At 39.0% G+C, this 20,546-nt stretch overlaps 1 protein-coding gene across 1 annotated transcript in view; it reads right to left on the bottom strand.

Annotated features, from left to right (window-relative positions):
• The window catches only part of LOC117459991 (protocadherin-15-like), a 286,712-nt gene that overhangs the window by 125,861 nt on the left and 140,305 nt on the right, over nucleotides 1–20,546 (bottom strand). Inside the window, exon 4 of the mRNA XM_034101188.1 lies at nucleotides 19,453–19,518. Within this exon, the coding sequence (XP_033957079.1) occupies nucleotides 19,453–19,518 (66 nt within the window). The remainder of the gene's footprint in view (nucleotides 1–19,452; nucleotides 19,519–20,546) is intronic.

Here is a 20,546-nt window from a genome sequence, read left to right as displayed (position 1 = left end):
CAGTCAGGAGGAGGTCGAAAATGAGTGGGGGGGTGTTTTACGGATAGAGAGAGGTGAAAAGATGGGTTTTGAGGCGGGACTGGAACAGAGTGAGGGACTCGGACTCACGGAGGTCTTGGGGGAGGGAGTTCCAGAGCTTTGGGGTGGCCACAAAGAAGGCTCTGTCTCCAAAGCAGGCCGGCCGAGGTGGATCTGAGGGTCCGGGGAGGATGGTAGGGGATGAGAAGGTCAGTGAGGTACGGGGGGGCCAGATGGTGGAGGGCTTTATAGGTAAGGACCAGGAGTTTGTAGTTGATGCGGTGAGTAACGGGAAGCCAGTGTAGTTCTTTGAGGACCGGGGTGATATGGTGCCATGATTTAGTGTGGGTGAGAAGTCTTTAGGCTCAGCAGCCCTGTCTGAACTAGACTAGAAACTAGAAACTAGAAAGAAAACTAGAAAGAATACAAATCTGGGATTTGTATTCTTTCTAGTTGCATATTTTTCATAGTCTTATATTTCAACAGTTTTACGACAAACTGTGACTTTTTTGACATGGAAATTATTTTGTAAGATTGACAAACATCATATGTGTAATTCATGGCACAATTAAAATGGGATCGAAAGATACGTTTTCTCTCTCCATTGACATCAATACATTATTTTTCCGAAATAAGGTCCCATGGACCGGAAGTAGATGGGCGTGACTTCGCCACTCTATAGCCAAGACCGGAAGCTGCGATAACTCTGGTGGCTACCATTAGCAGCTAACTTTGACTCTCCGATTTTCACATAAAAAAGGAATTATGGATTATAAATAAAAAAAAATATTACCCAGAAACATTATCAACCTATGGATTAACCAATTCAGCCGCGTTTTTTCTCGTTTTAATGCCATTGAACCAGTCTTTTGATCAGATTGACAGCTACGGTGAGACGATCTACCGTAAAAGCTCTGTAAAGGTACGTGTTGTGATGTATGTGTTTGCTTTCCCTGTCAAGAGTTCGGATCACTCAGTGATGTACCTATATATACCTAAATAATCTGTGGAACCTCAGCTTTAATCAGATATCTTGTATGTGCAGCTACAATAAGTAATACGGGTATCTTTTATCTTGAGTTCTGTGCCAACGTGCGTTAGCATTTTTCGCTCAGGGGTCATTTAGATGCTTCTTATGAGACTTGTGTTTTGTTTTGGTAAAAATTGTTTGTATCGTCAGTTAGCTGAGATTATTCCCGTTAATCTGGTATAACACATTAATAGTTTCTTAAATATTAAGATCCCCTGAGACACAGTGTCGTGAAAAAAAAAGAAAAGTACCCACCGGCGGGGACCTTGGGGCTTAACAGGTTTTAAACTCTCAGATACTTGGGAAAGAGTACAGATGGAGGTGTGATGGAAGCTTTCGCTTTTTAATTATAATCCAGACTCCTGCATTTTTTTAAATTCTACTATTAATGACTGCGCACCCTGTTTGCAGGCATCAGGGTTTGATGCATTTACGTTGTAATCACAAGGACCTATACTTATCTGTCTCACTTGGGCAAAACTCCCTCTGAAAAATGTATCTTCTAAGAATTTAATTTAAAAGTCAAAAGGACCCCCCTGTTGCTGGTTCATTAATCTACAACACAGATTTTCATAAATATATCTGCCTTAGTAACTTGAGTGGTGAGCTACATCTTTTGGAAACCCTCGGGTCGTAAATTATGCCGCTGATGATATTACAAGGGAGGGCTTCCTTTCTCAAGTTAATTGAACTTCAGTTGTTTTGCTGTGACAGTCAATACTCCCAACGTTCTGGGCACTTCCACTCTCACTCTCAGTCGCATAGCATAGTTGTTGTGCTCATCATTCAAGAGGATGCCAGGTTGTGTTAGACCTTTATAAACAAGAGCTAGCCAGAGTTCCACAGTGCTGTATAATTCTAAATAATTAAAATCTCTCTCTCTTTGGTAGTATGTGACTCAGTCAGGGTCATCTCTGGCCAGAGGCGCCTCTGATCTTAGCTTCACAGTGGACTAACCCCATAGAGACAACACACAGAGCTTACTTTTATCCCAAACATCAATAATGTTGGTAACCGCAGATATGGCACAAGATAAGGCTACAGGGCTGTTTCTGATAGGCCTCCAGGTTTAGAAGAAAATCTAAATGTTGGATTGCAGTTTATTGGGTTAGCATTGAGGCCTGTTTCAAATATGCTTTTAGCTCAATCCATGATCTGCATATGATATATAAAAGGTTAAGGGCGTCAGAAGAAAGCAAACCGAAATAAACAAGTGGGTATGAGAGGTGAAAAAAGGCAGTTGTTTCATTACTAAAGACTTACATGGCAACAAGAAATCTGTTGTTGCATACATTTAATGAAATAACTTTATTTTCTTTCTTTTTTGACATTATTTGGACTCAAATAATATCTTCAAATGAAAGTAAATATTACATGCACACCAGGGTTTCCGTTAGCCGGTAATTACCGGTTTTTAGCTGGTAAAATTTATAAAAAACCGGTAAATTCAAAACCTGACGGTCAAAATGTCTGGTAATAATTAGGGAGGCTCCGATCGATCGGCCGCCGGTCATTATCGGCCGATATTCACTCTTAATAGTTTGATCGGTGCTCTCTATAAAGGCCGATCAGGAGAGCTGGATCTGATCGATATGGACATAAACGCGAGTGAAGTGTAACCGGAGCGAGAGAGAGATCAGATCAGCTGCTGAGTCTGACCGAGACACGCAGCTCTGCATAATCACCTGAAGCCCCGCCCTCTGTTTAGCGAGCTGCAGGAGCTGCATGAGAAACTGACGTGCTGTCAGGAGAGAGAGGGAGGGAAAGAGAGGATCCGTTTCTCCCGTGTTATTATTCAAAGTTGATGTAAACTTCTGAATAATGTACGTTATCTACTACAAGTAGTTTGTTTGAATGTAATAATTATGTTTGTTGTTTGTGGAATCATTTATTGAAAAATGAATCTGAATTTTTCGATCTGTTACGATTATAAACTGAAGCAATATAAAAATGAGCCCCGTGAACTGAGTTTTAAACTGAAGCATATCTGCTCATAGTCCGGTAATTACCTGCTAACGGAAACTCTGCTACACAACTCTTATTATTATTATTGAAATATGACCGGTAAGTTTCAAATTAGTCCGGTAAAATAAATTCTGCCCGGACATTTGACCGGCGAGAAAAAATCCTAGCGGAAACCCTGATGCACACATGTAGGAGGTATTTTGTTGAACATTGGGGCAAAAAATAAGAGATGCAATTAGCTCTCTTCCTGAAAGCTAAAAGCTAACAACAATTTCAGTTTTAGTTCATGGAGGATAAAAGTTCTCCTTAACAGATGTTAAATTCATTTGTATTATGTCAATTCACAATTTGAACCACTGCAGCAAAATGTTGCACTTGTTTGAAGCAACTTCAACACATTTGCACCAAACCAGAACATGCTTTTTTGGGGATACATCTGAAGGATTTAGATTTTAAAGTGTATCACCTGACTGAGTTTTTGAGGACAATACACACATAACTTTGAACCACTGATATCTTTGTGTAATGTAAGATTCAAATGCAGTATTGTATTGCTTTGCAGACTAATGCACTTGGTGGCCATTAACCACAAAATTCTTTATTGTTTGAGTTTCATGCTAACTTTTAATGCAGGCCTAAAATTACTAGGCCATTTAAAAAAGTCTCTGCTCAGACTAGACTTTAATAATCCCAAATGTTCAACATCTAATTCACACTCATAATATCTATTCCACTTTTATTTGGATGACACCGATTTACTTGAGCAGTGACGAAGCACACGTGCTGTGGCCACAGCTGTCTTTAGGACATCTAACATGCTGCCAAAACATTTGTAGATCCTCTTAACTTGCCAAGATGACAAAACCACCTGATTTCTAACCCCTGCAGCCCTCTGTGGGAGTTTATTAGTCAGCATTGGAGAAATGCTGTTGAACAAAGTCAGTATGAATAAATCAGTTATAAAACATGTTTCCTTTAAAAAAAAATGGGCAATACTTTCACCGCAAACAATCCTAGAGAATTTCTTTGTAATGTCCTTTTTGAATTATTGTTATTCCTGTCTCTAGACATGTTAAGACGTTTCTCAATGTCTTCCCATCAATTTACTGAAAACACTTTGCAACATATCCTTGCATAAAAGTGAGCATGTTTTAACTTACATATGGAGATGTAACTGAATGTGTGGACATCACAACAGCAAGTGTTTACAGTTTTCTACATTGCATATTGAACATGCCATTTGTTCAATGTGTGTGTTCATTTTCATTTACATACTAGAATGGAAAAACACTGAAGATATGTTTTCAAAATAGGGGTAGAAAACAGTATGTGGATCCTCTCTCTTTAATAACATCCAATTCTTCCATCACCACTTTTTTTTATATGTGAAGCCTTTCCTTTTGACGGACAAGAAGTACAACATCTAGGAAGCATTACTTAATGTAAATAAAAAGTATACAATTATCCAGTAGCCTACACCTTTCTCCATCATATTATTGTGCAGCCATGGCTATGGGGCATCTGCAACACATCACTGCAGTCTGAGCAATGATGCCTGACATGACTAAGAGGAGGAAGAGGAGGATGATCTACGAATATATTTTAGGACTGAACATGTCTGTGTGCTCACAATGACTAGTGACCAACCAGAAATAATGGAAAGCAACTTATGCAGTCAAATTATAAGACTAGAAGTATTTGTCTCAGAAAACCTCGACACTTATTCAGGCACACACTCACAAACACATACAGTAAACATGTGCACCAGCTGTCACGGGGCACACTGTGCAGCACACATTGCCAAAAGTAAAATATACGTTTTACAGCCACCACCAAATGAGGAGGGATATAATACCCCTGCCGTATTGGCACTTTAAATGCTTAATAATCTCTAATTGCCTTTGATTTAATTTGACATGAGAAACATCTGTCTGTGTATGCCTTTCTGCCAAAGTAAACCAGAGTCACAGCAACAAAGGAAACAAGCTGCAGCTGTTTCATTCTTTAAACAGAGATTCTTCCTCTGGAGAAAAGTTTTCATTTTCATAGTGGGTGAGGTGCAAGTCATACATACACTATTCCCATGCTGAGTGTGATGGAAACTTATGTGCAGCAATGCAGAGCCAAGGCTCAGGAAAGGATGGAAGCAGGAGTGGCTTTAGTCAAACACTGATATTTATTGAGAGTATAATACGGCCGGAGAGGTCACAAAGTATATCACACTTTCATGTGGGCCACCTAGCAAACTCTGAAGACAAAGGGTAAAATACATGAACTGTATTTCCATAAGGAGGGACCTAAAAACCCGCCCTTCCTACCTTAATCATTACCAGACATTGGAACAAAGGCCAGTTTGTATTACCAACTCACATGGTGCCAAACTTCTCCCTCACAGGAAGGCAGAGGACCTCTTGATCCGTGTCCTCCTCAAGTTACAGGCAGGAGCATATGCAACTTAACGAAAAGCATATCTTTGTAATAACAGTTTCTCAGAAAAGCTGAGAATCTCTAGACACAAAGAGATCGGATTAAAATATTCTCTGACACTGAGTTTATATGGGGCCCTGAACATAATGATGATCAGCGTGGGGAAACTATCAACTTTCTCCCATCAATTTAGCGAGGAGCTATATCGCTACTGTACCCACATACAATCATCATTTCCTGGCTGCAAGTTGTTGTATAAAAATCCCTGCGGTATGAAGGAATGCAAATTGCTCTCCCTATGCCTTATGAAACCTCTTTTATACCCGATTTCTCAGCATCATATACATTCTAATACATTTAAATATTATACAAATAGGTTTTCAAACACTACAATATAAAAGCCTAGCATCGTTCCAAAAAATGCCTTCCTAGATTGCATTTCATGTGTCATACCAGAATCAACAAACAGCTAAGAATGCAGTCCGCAGTGTCAGTGCTACCTAGCAAAAAAGTGGGTATGTCAATATGTGTGCTTATATTTGGTCATAAAACACGGTATTAGACAAATTGAAATATTGACCTGCTGAAGGCGCTACATGGAAAGTCCAGGCTTTATCAAAGTAATTAGGTAACACACAGCTATTGCCATCCATGGAACCAGAGAAACACCAATACATCCGCTTCAGCTGTAACCTTTTGTAAAAGCTGAAAAACCTCTGATTCACACAAACTGGAGTAACTATTTGTCCTGGATGACAAATGCTTGTTTGATAACTTCACACATGTAATCCATTCTTTGACTAAATACACAGGGATATACTGTCTGCCTAGAGTACATCATCTCATCATGTTGCACAATCTTAAGTGTGATCTTTGTGCAGTATCCAGATCAGCCCCTCACACCTCTGCACTGGCTGCTTTGTTCATGATGAACATAATGGAAAGGTTAGCTAAAGGAACATCTTTGGCTGGTGCCCAATTCTTGCTCCTGATATCTGTTTTCGACCACAGATGTATGCCTGAAGTTCTTCTTGGTGAAAATGTGTACTTGTTTTTAAGGCTGGTTGGTTTTATTTTCAGTCTACATAAAGGCAGGTAACAAAAAGTAAGGTATATACTGTAGGTACAGATGTACTTTGTATAACTTTTTTTGTAAAGCCTGATTACATGAACTGCCTTAGACGAAGACTGATGAAAGATATAAATTGTCACACATTTTCAAGTAAATGAAAAATATCAGCTGCAAACTTCCATAACATTCAGTAGATATTTTACTGTGTAGCAACAGATTTCACACTGCAATCAAAATAAACTAATGCACAAACAAATGTGATGCATTATTGTTTACTTAAGTCTGACCCATTTTTCCCACACAGTCAGGATGATTTCATATCTCTTGTGAAATGATTATATTCCTTTTGAATGCAAGCCAAAGAAACAAACTGGTCCAGCAAATTAGTTTCGACAGCGAACTTGCATAAATTCATAACAATGTGGTGTGGTTCTGTTTTGTAGGCCAGATTGCAGTGTGATGAGAACAGTCTAGGCAGCTTCTATGCAGTCCTACGATAATGGAAAAAATAAACTGCACAATAGATGGCCATCACATATGCCTCAAACCATCACAAAGGGCCAATATGTTATGTTTTCATCATTGTAAATCCAACCCTCATTGTAAGAGAGAGATATGTTATTATTAGAATCCAGTGATGTCTTGAGCTTTCCAAGAAAGAAAAACAGTGGCAGGAAATTGTGTGGGTTTAGGAAAGATGGAAAACTAGACTTAATAATGATGCTGAAAAGTACAATAGGCCATCAGCACTACTTCTTAATAGACATCATTTAAATGGATGGTTGCTTTGTCTGCTTAAGAACGATAGAAGATGTAGCTTTTTTCAAAGGTGTTTGGTCTTCCTGCAATTTAGGCAAGCTCCTGTTCAGTATACAAACATATTTATATTTAACATTTAATTAAGTCCCTAGAACATTGAAGTCTACTTTTACATATCATATATTTTCTACATACTGATGTCTTGTACCATTCCTAAAATAATGTAATCTTACATATTCAGTACATGACAGTCACAATGTATTACTTTGGATTGGATTTAAAGCATTTCCATTCACTATGAACATGTTTGTATGTGTCAGTGGCTCGTACATCATAAGATTTAAAACTGGCATTATCCAGGGCTACTCAATTGCTATGGCATTAAAAACGTGCATTTATACTTTCAAGGCCTTTTAAATAGGCTGAAGCATTTATCGAGTACTCGAAAGAGCATTCATAACTTTGAGTTAAAGGTGATATGTCATGCTTTTCCGGTTATTGCCCGTCCCCTTGTGTGTTATGAAGGTTTTTATGCATGTAAACGGTCTGCAGAGTCAAAACCCTCAAAGTACACCATTTAGGGAGTAAAACTCAAAAACAGAAAATACCTCCCCAAAACGACTCGTTGGAGATACGTCACTGTCCATTTGATTCTTCCGGGTACATCATGATGTCATGTCGTCCCCGGAACGAAATGGACCAATCCGTGGAGCCGTTACGTTACGTCCGCGGAGCCGTTACGTTAAGCCCCCGCTGATTGGTCCAAATTGATGCTTAAATACTAGATACAGTAGCTTTGCGTCTGTATGAACTGCAAAGGTGATGTTTAATTACATGAATGCATAAGCACATGAAATGCAAGGCATGTCTTTTGAACCAAGGTTAAGTCAAATACTATTTTGGTTGTACAGGATGAGATAATAGCTGTTAACAACTGTTCACATATGATATAAACAGTAAGAGCAAAGGCCAGCCAAAGACATATTGTTGTTAAGATATTGATCTAATCTACGTTTGAATGGACTCAAGTCTTTACTCGTATATTTTTAACCAGTAGAGGTAGGTAGGAGGCAGCATCTTAAAATTGGGGCATCGAATAAACCGGCTGTAGCAAGCTCAGTTAGTATCCAAATTCCACATAAGAGCAGTCTGTCCAAAGCTCACATTTTAGGAACCAAGCATTTCATCTGTGATGTCATACTGATTTACAGCCCGGAGCTGCTCCATTGATAATGAATGGGAGAGTGACTCTGTGCATACCTAGAGCGTTCGCTTGAAATATGTCCAGGGTATTGGAACTGACTTCAATCCAAGGACTGCCAACATTTTTAAGCAGTTCTCCATGCAACTGTACATTGAGATGACATCAGACATGGGGCAACTTCATCTCTCTTATTACTAGATATGGCAGCGAGTGACGAATATTCGTCAATACACCCAAAACTGTTGAAGGGCAAGATGAAGAAAGTATATGCATATTTGCTACATTAATCTGAAACATTTATAATCCAAACATGTGTTATACTTTCTGGGAAATATACCAATCTCAAAGACAGATGCACTACCTGGAAGATTGAGTTATATATAGACACAAATATGTGTGACACAATTTGAAATAGCTCCAGTCTAGTCTAGACTAACCACATTTAAAACTGCCTCTACTCAGTGCTAAAGTAATTAAAAACATTATGATTCACTTAAAGTCCCAACACAGCCTCAAGCCAGTAAGACAGTCTCAAGGCAATGCAAGTTCATTAAAACTGTGAAGTCCACTGAGACAAATGTAACATTTGTGATATTGGGCTATACAAATAAACATTGATTGATTGATTAAAAATAAACAGCATTTTAAGAGGAACACATTTATTGTCATCTTCCTGCAGTAAAATTAGTTCATAAACTTGGACCTGGGAAGTTATTTTGACCCAGTCTCATGGCATTTCGTGTTCACCAACACGATTTTTAATCTATTGATTCGTGTTCACCAACACGATTTTCCCCTTTTTTTCGTGTTGCACAGCACGATTTTAAAAGCAATGTATTTCTACTGGTAACGTGTTTCGTGCCTGCAGGCTGCAGCACGTCTTTTTCTCCGGTCGGGTTGTGGAAGACCAGAAGCTGTGTGGTTCATAAAAACATGTTCTTACTCAATATCAAGCCACAAGTATTGCTTTTATTTTAAATCCTATAATTTCGGACTTTTGTTGCCGTCTGTGAGGAAAATAAATGGAGCTCAGAGCCTCAGGATACTGAAATCTGTATTGTTTAAATCTTTTTTTCCTTCTAATTTGTTATTCTTTCCATAGAACATTTTGCGAAACACAATAGCCAGCATGTGTAGTTCTGGGGGGGTGTTCGATTCCAGTTTTGGATAGTCTGGCATGGTTTCGTTCCATTTCAAACAGCTGTTTGACGCTCGACGTAACCTTGGCGCACTGCCACTCCAACATCCAATCCCAGAGTTTGAATATTAATCACGGGGACTGTAGTCCTAAACGATAGCTGGGGATTATGGGTAGTGTAGTGTCTTCGGCCATCCTAAACTCCTAGAGGCCTACGTCTGTTTCCGGTTATTTTTATTTTGAAATTCAGTTCCTGACGCCAAAAAAGCCCGAGATTATGGAATTAAACCAATAAATAAAAGCAAGGATAATTGTGTGTTATTGGTGAGTAAATAACAGTGTGTTATTTTGAAAAGAATAACAAATTAGAAGGAAAAAAAGATTTAAAAAATACAGATTTCAGTATTCTGAGGCTCTGAGCCCCATTTATTTTCCTCACAGACGGCAACAAAAGTCCAAAATTATAGGATTTAAAATAAAAGCAATAATTGTGGCTTGATATTGAGTAAGAACATGTTTTTATGAACCACACAGCTTCCGGTCTTCCACGACCCGACCGGAGAAAAAGACGTGCTGCAGCCACGAAACACATTACCAGTAGAAATACATTGCTTTTAAAATCGTGCTGTGCAACACGAAAAAAAGGGGGAAATCGTGTTGGTGAACACGAATCAATAGATTAAAAATCGTGTTGGTGAACACGAAATGCCATGAGACTGGGTTGGTTGAGAGGGACTCCAAATACTCTGAAATCCTCAAGCTGAGGTGTCACATACAGTATCACCAGCACACTTTAAGTATTTAAGCCGTAGTTCCAAAATATTCGAAAGCACCTAGGGGAAGAAATCTCATTACTGACGTGGGTGTTATACTAACCAGGTTATTGCAGTGCGTTTTAACTGCAATGTGCTGCTTTAACCTGATTTCCCCCAGCTGACTGATTCCTTGTAAACATAGTCAGTTCTGAATGAAACAGAAGGCCATGCTGTGTCTGCAGCCAAACTGTCTCACTGTTGTTTTCCCATCCCACATCACTTGTGACAAACTAGTGGGACTGTGAATACTGTCTGTGCCAAACTAACAGCTGAAGGTTCGGAGAGAGCTGGTACAAAGAGGGGATCAGACATGACATATAGCTGTGCTCTAGATACAAATAAGCTCCTAATTTCCCAGCTGCAATTATGCTTTTGTTCTTGTCTTTGTAGCACAGATCTTCTAAAGAATGAAGGCTGTCCTTTTACAAAGCAGTGCTTCCATTAACCTCGTCATGCAATGCACAATCACAATGACAAAGCGGGATCAATGTAGGCCTATGAACAAAATAATACCACAAAAATAAATAAGGAACACGATGGACAATTTAGAATATAGCTTTCAAAATAATTAAAAGATCAGTCCAAGTGTGTTTGTTTGTGTGTTTGTGTGTATGTGTCTGGGTGTGTGTGTGTTTGAGATGGATTAGTTTGGGGATTATATTTGTTAATCTATACAAACAATATTTATATTCCTTAACTTTTTAATAGTTAAAAAGAGAACAGTGTCTTTATATATCTAACCTCTGAATTTTGTAACAGATTTATGCATGTTTTTTTTCTTTTTTTAAATGTATGAAATGTTCTTCGAGGGATGAATGCCAACAAGCTAACCACCATACTGTGGTCACAAAATGTAGCAAGAGAGAGGGACGGTTCAATCCCTGTTGTTGATCATCACACATTGTAATGGGTTTGCAAATGTGTTTTGCTTGAAAATGAGATCCACGTATTAAATATGAATGATCAATCATGTGAGGATTAAACTAATCCACAATCTCATTACAATGTGGTGAGAATTCATTGATAATTGCTCCATATCTTAGCAACCAGCTGACAAAACATTAAATAAACCCTACAATACAGACAGCTTTCAGATTTCCCTAGTCTTTGTATTTAAAATAAAACAAATAAATCAGGTTTTACAAAAGTTGAAAAATAAAATGTTTGCAAGCTCACACAGTTGTTTCGTTGCCGGATGATGCAGAATATACATCAGACCATCTCCTAGCAACCTAAGCCTTCCTGTGGAGAAAAAGCCGTGTGCGACTACAAAGATTCAAGGAGGTTTTGATTAACCTTTATTTCATCGCAGAGTTAATAGTTATGACCCAGAAAATGCTAGCATCATTAAAATCGCCCCAAGCATCATTGTGGTGTTCATAAACTTGGCACCATTGTTTCAGTGGAGTAGCTCCAGGATATTTCTTCTGATGATGATATCAAATCATTCTTGGCTATGCAGCCTGGGGGAAAAAAAACTGTTTGAATGTCAAGATTACAATAAAAATGTTGATTTTCTCTTAAATATTGCAACTAAATCTACAAATAATTTCCATTGTTTTGCACTTTTTGGATTTTATTTTGTTTTTGTTCATGCAATGGCCCGCATGTAACTTTTAATGTACTGCAGTGATCTCGCCACTTTTCTCCGCCATAGCACAGGGTGGAAAACTAGCAACCATCATCCTACTCTATAGTCTCTTCACGTACTTAGAGGGAGATGCTGCAGTGAAAGAACACAGGGATTCCCTTGGAGAAATGAGAATAAAAAAATACATATTCTATGATGACACTATTAATCTAAGTTGACAATACCACCACATTCTGGTGGAAAATCAGCTGAATAATGCAGTGAGGGCTGTGTGCTCACACCATGACCAGCACTCATGAAATAGGCCTTTTTCTATTAGCCTTAAAAACAAAAATCTGGCCATAAATAGGGTGAATTTAGTGCAAAAGATTCACTTCAAACTTATTTTCTGTGATCATGCATGAAGTAAACGCATTCAATTAGATCAAGTAATTTGACCCAGACATTAGTTGTGACTCAGAGGTTATTTGAATCTCAGAGACTAAGCACTTTACGTTGATATTCAAACCAGTGAATCCAAGTATGGTCATGGCGTAATTATGATAAGCACAGAGTGATATACAACAGGAACAGAAGTAATTATGCTGACCGCTTATCTTCACAATATTAAATAATTGCTCTCTTTATTATCACATCAAACATTTAAATGTGTTTCCCACTTCTAAAGAAAAAACAATACCATGAACACTTCTAGTGGTGTAATTATGGCCAGGTAAACGGGAAAGTGAAGGCCTGAGACCTTTCATCTGATTAACAAAGACATTCAACATCTGAAAACCATTCAGAATTCACCATAAATTACAGTATAAAAAAATGCTTGTTAGGTACATAAACTATACAAAAATAAAGATGTTGTATTGAGGTATCACAATGTCTTTCTGTAGTGTATAATTGAGCCTCCCTGCATGTCCAGCCCTCCCGTTTCACTTTTTAATCCAAAAGGAGCAGGTGCTGAGGACTAATCCTGCCTTTCAGCTATGCTTTAATTGTGTATTGATGACCGAGAAATCATCATAAGTGAAGTTGGTCATAGAATCGAGACCAGGGGATGTTTGTGACTGTGTATTTATCTGGGTGTAGTACGGTTTACTGGGAATGGAAATAATCAGACATCTGCATACAATGATTAAAAAAACTACAGAAACAAGTACAAAAACATATTGTAAATGCTCTAATGCTTGTGCACACAAAGCAGCAGTGCTTGTTTTGTATGAGTAGCAGATTCACAGCTCTACAAAACCAAATTGGCGACTTGGGTATCTCCAGCCAGATTTGCCCAGATGTTTTCTCTCCTGCTAAATTGCATTTATTAAGCCAAACTAGAATGTCCAGAGTCCTGATCTGCAAAGGCAAACCTTGTGGGAATAACATACTTAAAACACGTTCTTATACACCACTGTGTACACCTTCAAAAGTGTGTTGTTATGAGGGATGAGGGACTGATCATTGTTCATATCCTTCTATGTATGCTTTGTTTCTTCCATGTAGCCATGTACAGCCGCATACTCACACTAACTAACCTGGCTCTATGTATCAGGCTGCTGTCAACAAACAAAAGGAGCAGATTAATTTGTGATCCTAACTAATGACTAACAAAGAACTGCTAACAGAGCACTTATATACTAATAAAGGACTGGCTTAGCCAGTTGAGCAGCACTTGAAACGATTGGCTCTTTGAAACCTGATGTTCTTATATGATTCTGTTTTCCTCAAGGTTGTGTCTTCCTGGTCGAATGTACTTATTGTAAGTCGCTTTGGATAAAAGCGTCAGCTAAATGCAATGTAATGTAATGTAATGTAATGATCCATCTTTCATTATCTACATTGTTTGTGTTGAAACATATTTGTCAATGTTGTAATTGAGGCATGTTATACTGACAGCAAATAGCTTTATTGGTATAGAGTGGGCAGGCCAACATGTAACAAGTATTTGTACTTCAGAATTTCTCAGCACTTTGCAGCCATGTTTCTTAGGTATCCCAGATGTACATGAATATATTTCAAATGAACGGGGAGGAGTAATGACAGGCACTTCACTACACAAAATGCATCTCTTGTGCTTTCTGCCAAACATGTGTCTGCATTACATAGTGAGACTATAACGCAGTGGATTAACTATCGCCGGTGCAGCCGGTGCAATGCACCGGGGCCCAGAGCCGGCCAAGGGCCCATGCAAACAAAACATGTTTCATTTTAATTTATTTTTTATATAATATCTTTTTTGGGGGCCCCAATGGCGTTAACCGCTTCACGCAGTCTTCAAAATATGTCTGTCCAATGACCTTGCTCCCTTTCATGTCATGTGATACCTTGCGTGGCGAGCGAACCGTTTAATCAACCTCAAAAGTTATATGTACTGCAGCTACAGTAGCAGCAGCAAGTTTGGCAGCATTATAAAAAATTGAATAGCTTGCAATTTATAATGTACAGCAAACCAAAGCACAAGAGTGGCGCTCAAAAGAGAAAGGACAAGAGAGAACAAGGAGATGTAACAGCTAAACTGACAAAATTAGACTGTTGTTGATAGCCTACATGTGGCGCTTATGAGTGCTGTGTGTGTCCGTGCGTGTGTGAGCGCATCAGCGTGCGCTTATGTTTGGGGCGATGGGGGGGGGCCCAAAACAATATTTGCACCGGGGCCAATCACAACCTTGTTATGCATTAGGGACACCATAATCAATGTCCCGGGCTGCTGTAGGTACCATAAGGAACTCCTCTTTTTTCAAATGTATTATGTATTTCAGTGTGAAATATTAATATCCAAATCCTAATTGTAGCATTGATGCAGAACATTCGGTAGCTTATAAGTGATTCAATTCAATGTTACCAATGTTTTATTCTTATCTCAGGTTGTTAGTACACATATCTTCAAACCAGGCGATTCTATTTCCTGGCTTAACACCATGGCAGCAACTAAATGGAGGCTAATCAGCCAACACTTATTGTAGTTAACTGTGCTCTCTAGTGGCAAACTATGGAGCGAATGACGTCACCCCATTCAAAGTGAACGGGCAGAAGCGTTGAAGCTTCAACGCACGCCGCCGTGTGGATGGGCCATTACAACTTCAAGGACATTGTCTCAGGGTATTAATCACCATTTTTAAAGTCTTGAAATAAAAATAGGTAAAGGGCTTTAAGCTGACACAACACGTTCATTTAAAGAATTGAAGCAACAGAGTATGGTCGACCTAATGACAAGCTCGGTGGAGAGAAACAGTGTGAGGGATTGAATTCACTTTAAGGGGAGACGCTAATGAGCCCATGGAGGCTGAGAAACACACTCACGTACAGGCTGGCTCCTCTCATTAATTGTTTAAACCTGCTAACACATTTAACACTTTCTAGAGTTGCCTCCGAGCCCTTCAATCCTGGAGGCAAACCAGCAGACACATGACCTGGTATTTTGCTCAGAAGGAAAGCATGCGCCTGTCTATGAGCTTTATAAATGAGAGACCTTTAAAAAGGGGACTGCGTGGTATTTAGCATCGGCATCGGCACTCAATATGTTCTGTTTGTCATCATATCAGCTCCATCAAATCTTCTAATGCCGTGTCAAGGCTGCTCTGTTGCCAGACGTCTGACAACAGAAGCACAACATCTGAATTGACAACACCAGAAGAAACTGCTGAAACACTGCAGTTTTAAGTTGCTCTTTTTATTCGTCTTCACACAGACTCTGTTGCAGTTGTCACTTCACTTCCTATCAGACGAGCTTTGTGCCGTCGACTTTGGTGCAAGTTCAGATATGAGTGTTAAGAGATGAGATATTGTTTGCTTCCAAAAAGAGTGCACTTGATATCACTTGAATGATTAAGTACTTCAAACAACAAAATGGCTTAAAGTGATGCAACAGTTCCGATTGCTTTGTGTTGGAGTGCCATTCTCAGTTAAAACCTGATTCTCTTCATTGTATAATTGAAATGAAAAGCACTCTTTATTTTGTTAGGACTCTTCTGTAGATATAACAATGGGAAGCTCATTCAAATTAAATCTGGAAACTTGATTACCAGAAAATAATAGCACCTTTAATGTTGAGAAGCACGGTAGCTGATACTGACACCTCATTCTGTGCAGTGCTACTTAACATGGTGTAATATTCGTTTTATATTAGCTTTCTTTGGTGCTGCTTTCATACTGGTAACAACGTTAGCCTTAATGGGAGGCTTATACATAATTACACAAAGAGCATGTCACAACAATTACTGTAAGTCGACTGTAGGTATATCGCAGCAGCCATTGAAGCTGGACCTCTGCCCGGGTCAGTACTTACAATGGACTCACACTTGAATGGTTGATATATATATACTTATTTGTAGTTAGTGAGTTACTGAGGCGCAACAGCTAAGGGTTTCCTCTACCTCTGGGTGTAATTACCCATCAAACTACTCGCCGCAATTCAGTTAATCCGGGGGGGGGGGTAATATTTGATGTCAAACATGCAATTCAGTGAGTGCATCATCAGGTTGTGGAGGATTTCCTACTTTGATTGTCTAATTCAAATGGATGTCAGCCTTCCTGGGCATGCAATGATTTATCAGCATTTATGGTAAACCTACCTTGGCAGATACACCACATAAAAGAATGCTAAATTGGCTTATTTTAATAAAGCCCTTAAGCAACACTCATTTCTGAATTCCAATAAGCTTTTGCTCAATAAGAAGAAGGTTGAGAGGATCTTCACACGCTCCAGGCAACAGTTGATACAAATCGTGAATTCACAGAGACTAGATAAAAGCTAGTAGACAGAAAGTGAATGTACAGTATGGGCGAACTGATTGTTGTACTGTAGGAAATGCATCAATTGCATCAAGGAGGAAACATCCCCCATCTCCTCATTTCAGTTGCTCCCATCCCATGAGATATAAATCTCTTCAATCTGATTAACTGCTTTTGGATTTAGCTCATAGGGGCTGAATATGCAGAGGAGCCGATAGACAACAAGCTGTGTCTCCTGAATAGAGATCTACTCTGCAAAGCGAGTTAGACTTCATGTGTTGTGTCTGGCACCTGTCAGTGGGTCTGCAGAAGCAGCAGGTTGGATAAATTAAACATGTTACGCTTCATTTAAGCAACTGGGTAGCTATTCCCTTGGGACTATCTGCTTCTCTAAAGTGAAAACCACCAAGAATAAAACATGGCACGCTGACACGAAAAAAAGAGGAAGCTAGAACCAAGAAAATTGGCTTATTTCACAATATCAAGAAAAGGTCTATTGTCTTAACTCAGTCAAATATAATTCCACCCAAGACAATCCATAAACTGCTGATAAAACTATATATGCCTTGACAGTTGCAAATCTTATAACGCAGCACTTCCACAGGGAACCCTATATTGTATTGGCTCTTGAGGAGGGAAAAACAGGATTTTCAATGTATTTGTTTGTCTATCTATTCTGACCTAGGCCAAACAAAGCGAGACAGACGGGTGATTATGTTGTTTGCTCGCCCATGCAATGACGTGAATGAATATAAAGGGAATATCTCAGAAAAGATGGAATCTTATTATGTGTCATTTGTATGGTTTCTGTGTGACAGAAGAGAAGAAATGAAACACATTTAGAAGCATAATTGCTTCGGTCAATAACGGCTGGTTGCCTGTTTTATATTCCATTATGGGAAGGATGGGCTCTGGGCCGTTTCATCACGGAGAGGTAAATAAAAGGACGGGGGAGCCAGAAGAGACTCGTATCACAGGTAAATGAGTGCTTTATAAGGAAGATTAGCGCAAATCCCTCACACACAGTGCATCGGCGCATGTGGGGCAAGGGAGGCTTTTCGATGGAGGCTTGGCTACCTCCATCCCACACATTCCCCCGGCAATCGATCAAAGCCCCAAATCACAGCTGCACACGCACAGAGGAAGGAGTAGGTGAGACAGAATGACAGCCGGAATTGGAAGCTATTGTATTGACAAATGGCGGCCTCATTTGACACGGAGCCACCCAATCAGACTCTTGGGATCCAAATATGCACATAAGGTGTATGCATACGTGCACACACACGTTCTCCTTCACAACCACCCACAAACAATGCCCAGAGCACATATTGCAGGGAAGTGGAGCATCTGTGGAATAGTTTGCTGTTGTATAAACAAGCTCTTGATTCTATCTTCAGTCAGAGCTGCTCATTAAACTCTATTAACCTGCAGAACTAATATCTGCAGGGAGAACTGGATGATACAAACACACCTGCTCCATTTAGTGGAATACATTTCTCATTCCTTCAATGAATATATAGCTCCTCCCCAGGCTGCTCCGCCTTTCAGATACACACGCATACAGTATCGCACATCTACACACGCGCACATCACCAACATGCAGATGGTAAGTGCTCAACACTCATGAAGGTGAGAGGGGAAAGGAGAAGAGAACTAGAGAGCTGAGAAGTGGGTGCAGGTGAAGAAGAGGCCAGAAGATGATGGAGAAAGAAGAGAAAAAGAGGGGATGACGTAGTTTACACAACTGGATGAGTAGAAATGTGAAAATAACTAACTAAGACTATTTTGACATGCTATACATTTGTTTTTACATCTAGGGATTACAATTACACTATTTATAAGGGATCTCAAATGTATCTTTAATTAAATTATAGATTTCAGAAATTAACTTTTCATTAGTAAGAAAAAAAAATTGAATTTCTACAGTTTGAAAAAAAGTCATGTCATTTCCCATTTAATTCAAGACTTTTTTCTGTATAGTATAACGTTGCAGGGAAAGGTAGTTTTTATTCGGTTACAGATAGAAAGTGAACAATTTAGTTTCAAATGCATGATAAACAACTTACATTTTTAATAGTGAAACATTAACTGTAGGTAATTTTAATTATAATTTCTTCCATTCAAACTTACATTCTAGATATTTTGCCATGAAATTATTCATCAAAAATAATTTTTGATTAACAATTACCATTACAGATGGCATCAGCAATTTGTGTAGTGCTGTAGCAAAGGTACACAACTGTAAAGACAATCTGCGTGGGGACCACACATCTCATTAATACAGCCCCATGTCACATCTGTATACCAAACACCATCTGTATTCACACACACACGCGCACACACACACACGCACACACACACACACCACTTTACAGAGGGAGAGCAGAACAAATACACAGAACCAGAACAACTAGAATGTATTTATATTTAATTTAAAGTACGATCAAAATGACAATCCAATATGTCTGTCAAAAACATCTCCCATAACATACTTTCCCCAAGAGATCATCAGCTGAGCGACTGTAGTGTATTACACTAAAACACTGAGACGTCCCAGTAGAGGAAGTATTAACATGTATTGCGTTACCAAAGCAACAAAAACAATCCCAACTGTGTCATCCAAGCCACTCGAGTGCCAATGCATTTATCATACTGTCTTGAATACAGAGTGAAGTGTAGTGAACAAAAGTGTGGAGCGTAGGTTGTTTGGTACGTACCGTTGCGGCTCTCCTCATCGATGGTCACAATGGTCGCAGGGGGGCCTGGCCGGGACAGCTTACACTCTGCATACGCAAAAAGAAAAAGCAAATTAACATCAAAGAGGCTGAATCCCTTTGTGCTCTATTTAAATAATTTACCTTGCAATCGCAACAGTACATTATGAGTTATGGCAGCTTATGAAAATGACTGAGTTGTGTAGAGTTACATGCATTCTAGAGGGAGGTATTCAACCTTTTACTACTTCATTTAATACTATAGTTTTTTTTCTAAGTTAAGATTTAAAATTTGAAACAAAGAATATCGCAAAAATGTCAAATACAATGTATTGTTTGAGATGAACATTTTGGCTTGAGAAGAGGTTTCAACAAAAACAGAACACTATTTACAAAAAAAGAAGGGTTAAGTGGGGAAACTTTATTTATCTTTTTTTCCTTCCCATATATGTATATACTTGCTGCACTTACTAATTGAATCATCATCATTGTATATAAATAAGTATCAGTCACATGGGATACTTTCAGCAAATGAGTTTATTATTATTAGAAAAATGTGCTGGCAATACTTTCCTACTTATAATAGAATAATACAATAGAATGTGTGACACACAATTGTACAGTATTAAGCGCTTTGAGCACCAGGACAAGCGCTATATAAATGTAATGTATTATTATTATATAACCCAGAGCAATGCTAGCATTGGACCACAAAACTGACATAAAATTAATGACATTGTAAATATTTAATTGGTCTGAGGAAATAAACCTCAAAGTGTTTGTTTCGATGTCTTTCTGTCAGGCCATAAGCTGTCATTTTCCCACATCGGTTTACAGCGGGTGGCGTGTGTATGACTGCTACAACACGAACATAATCAGAAATGGACTGAGAGACTGACACCAGACAAACAGGGTGGACAAAGCATGATGCAACATTATAAGCGGTGCATTGAAGAGAGTGGAGGTCACAGCAGCTAGATGGTACGAGCACATGGTAATGGCATCTTGACAGACAGCACCAGATGGGACAGCATGGGGGGAGGAGAGGAGGAGGCATGAGGAAGGGTGGTGTCTAGTGTCGACGAATAGGTGCTCTG

Source organism: Pseudochaenichthys georgianus, chromosome 15 (assembly GCF_902827115.2).
Source record: "Pseudochaenichthys georgianus chromosome 15, fPseGeo1.2, whole genome shotgun sequence".
Taxonomy (NCBI): Eukaryota; Metazoa; Chordata; class Actinopteri; order Perciformes; family Channichthyidae; genus Pseudochaenichthys; species Pseudochaenichthys georgianus.
The sequence above is the reverse complement of the archived record's forward strand: the minus strand, read 5'-3'. Positions and strand labels throughout refer to the sequence as shown.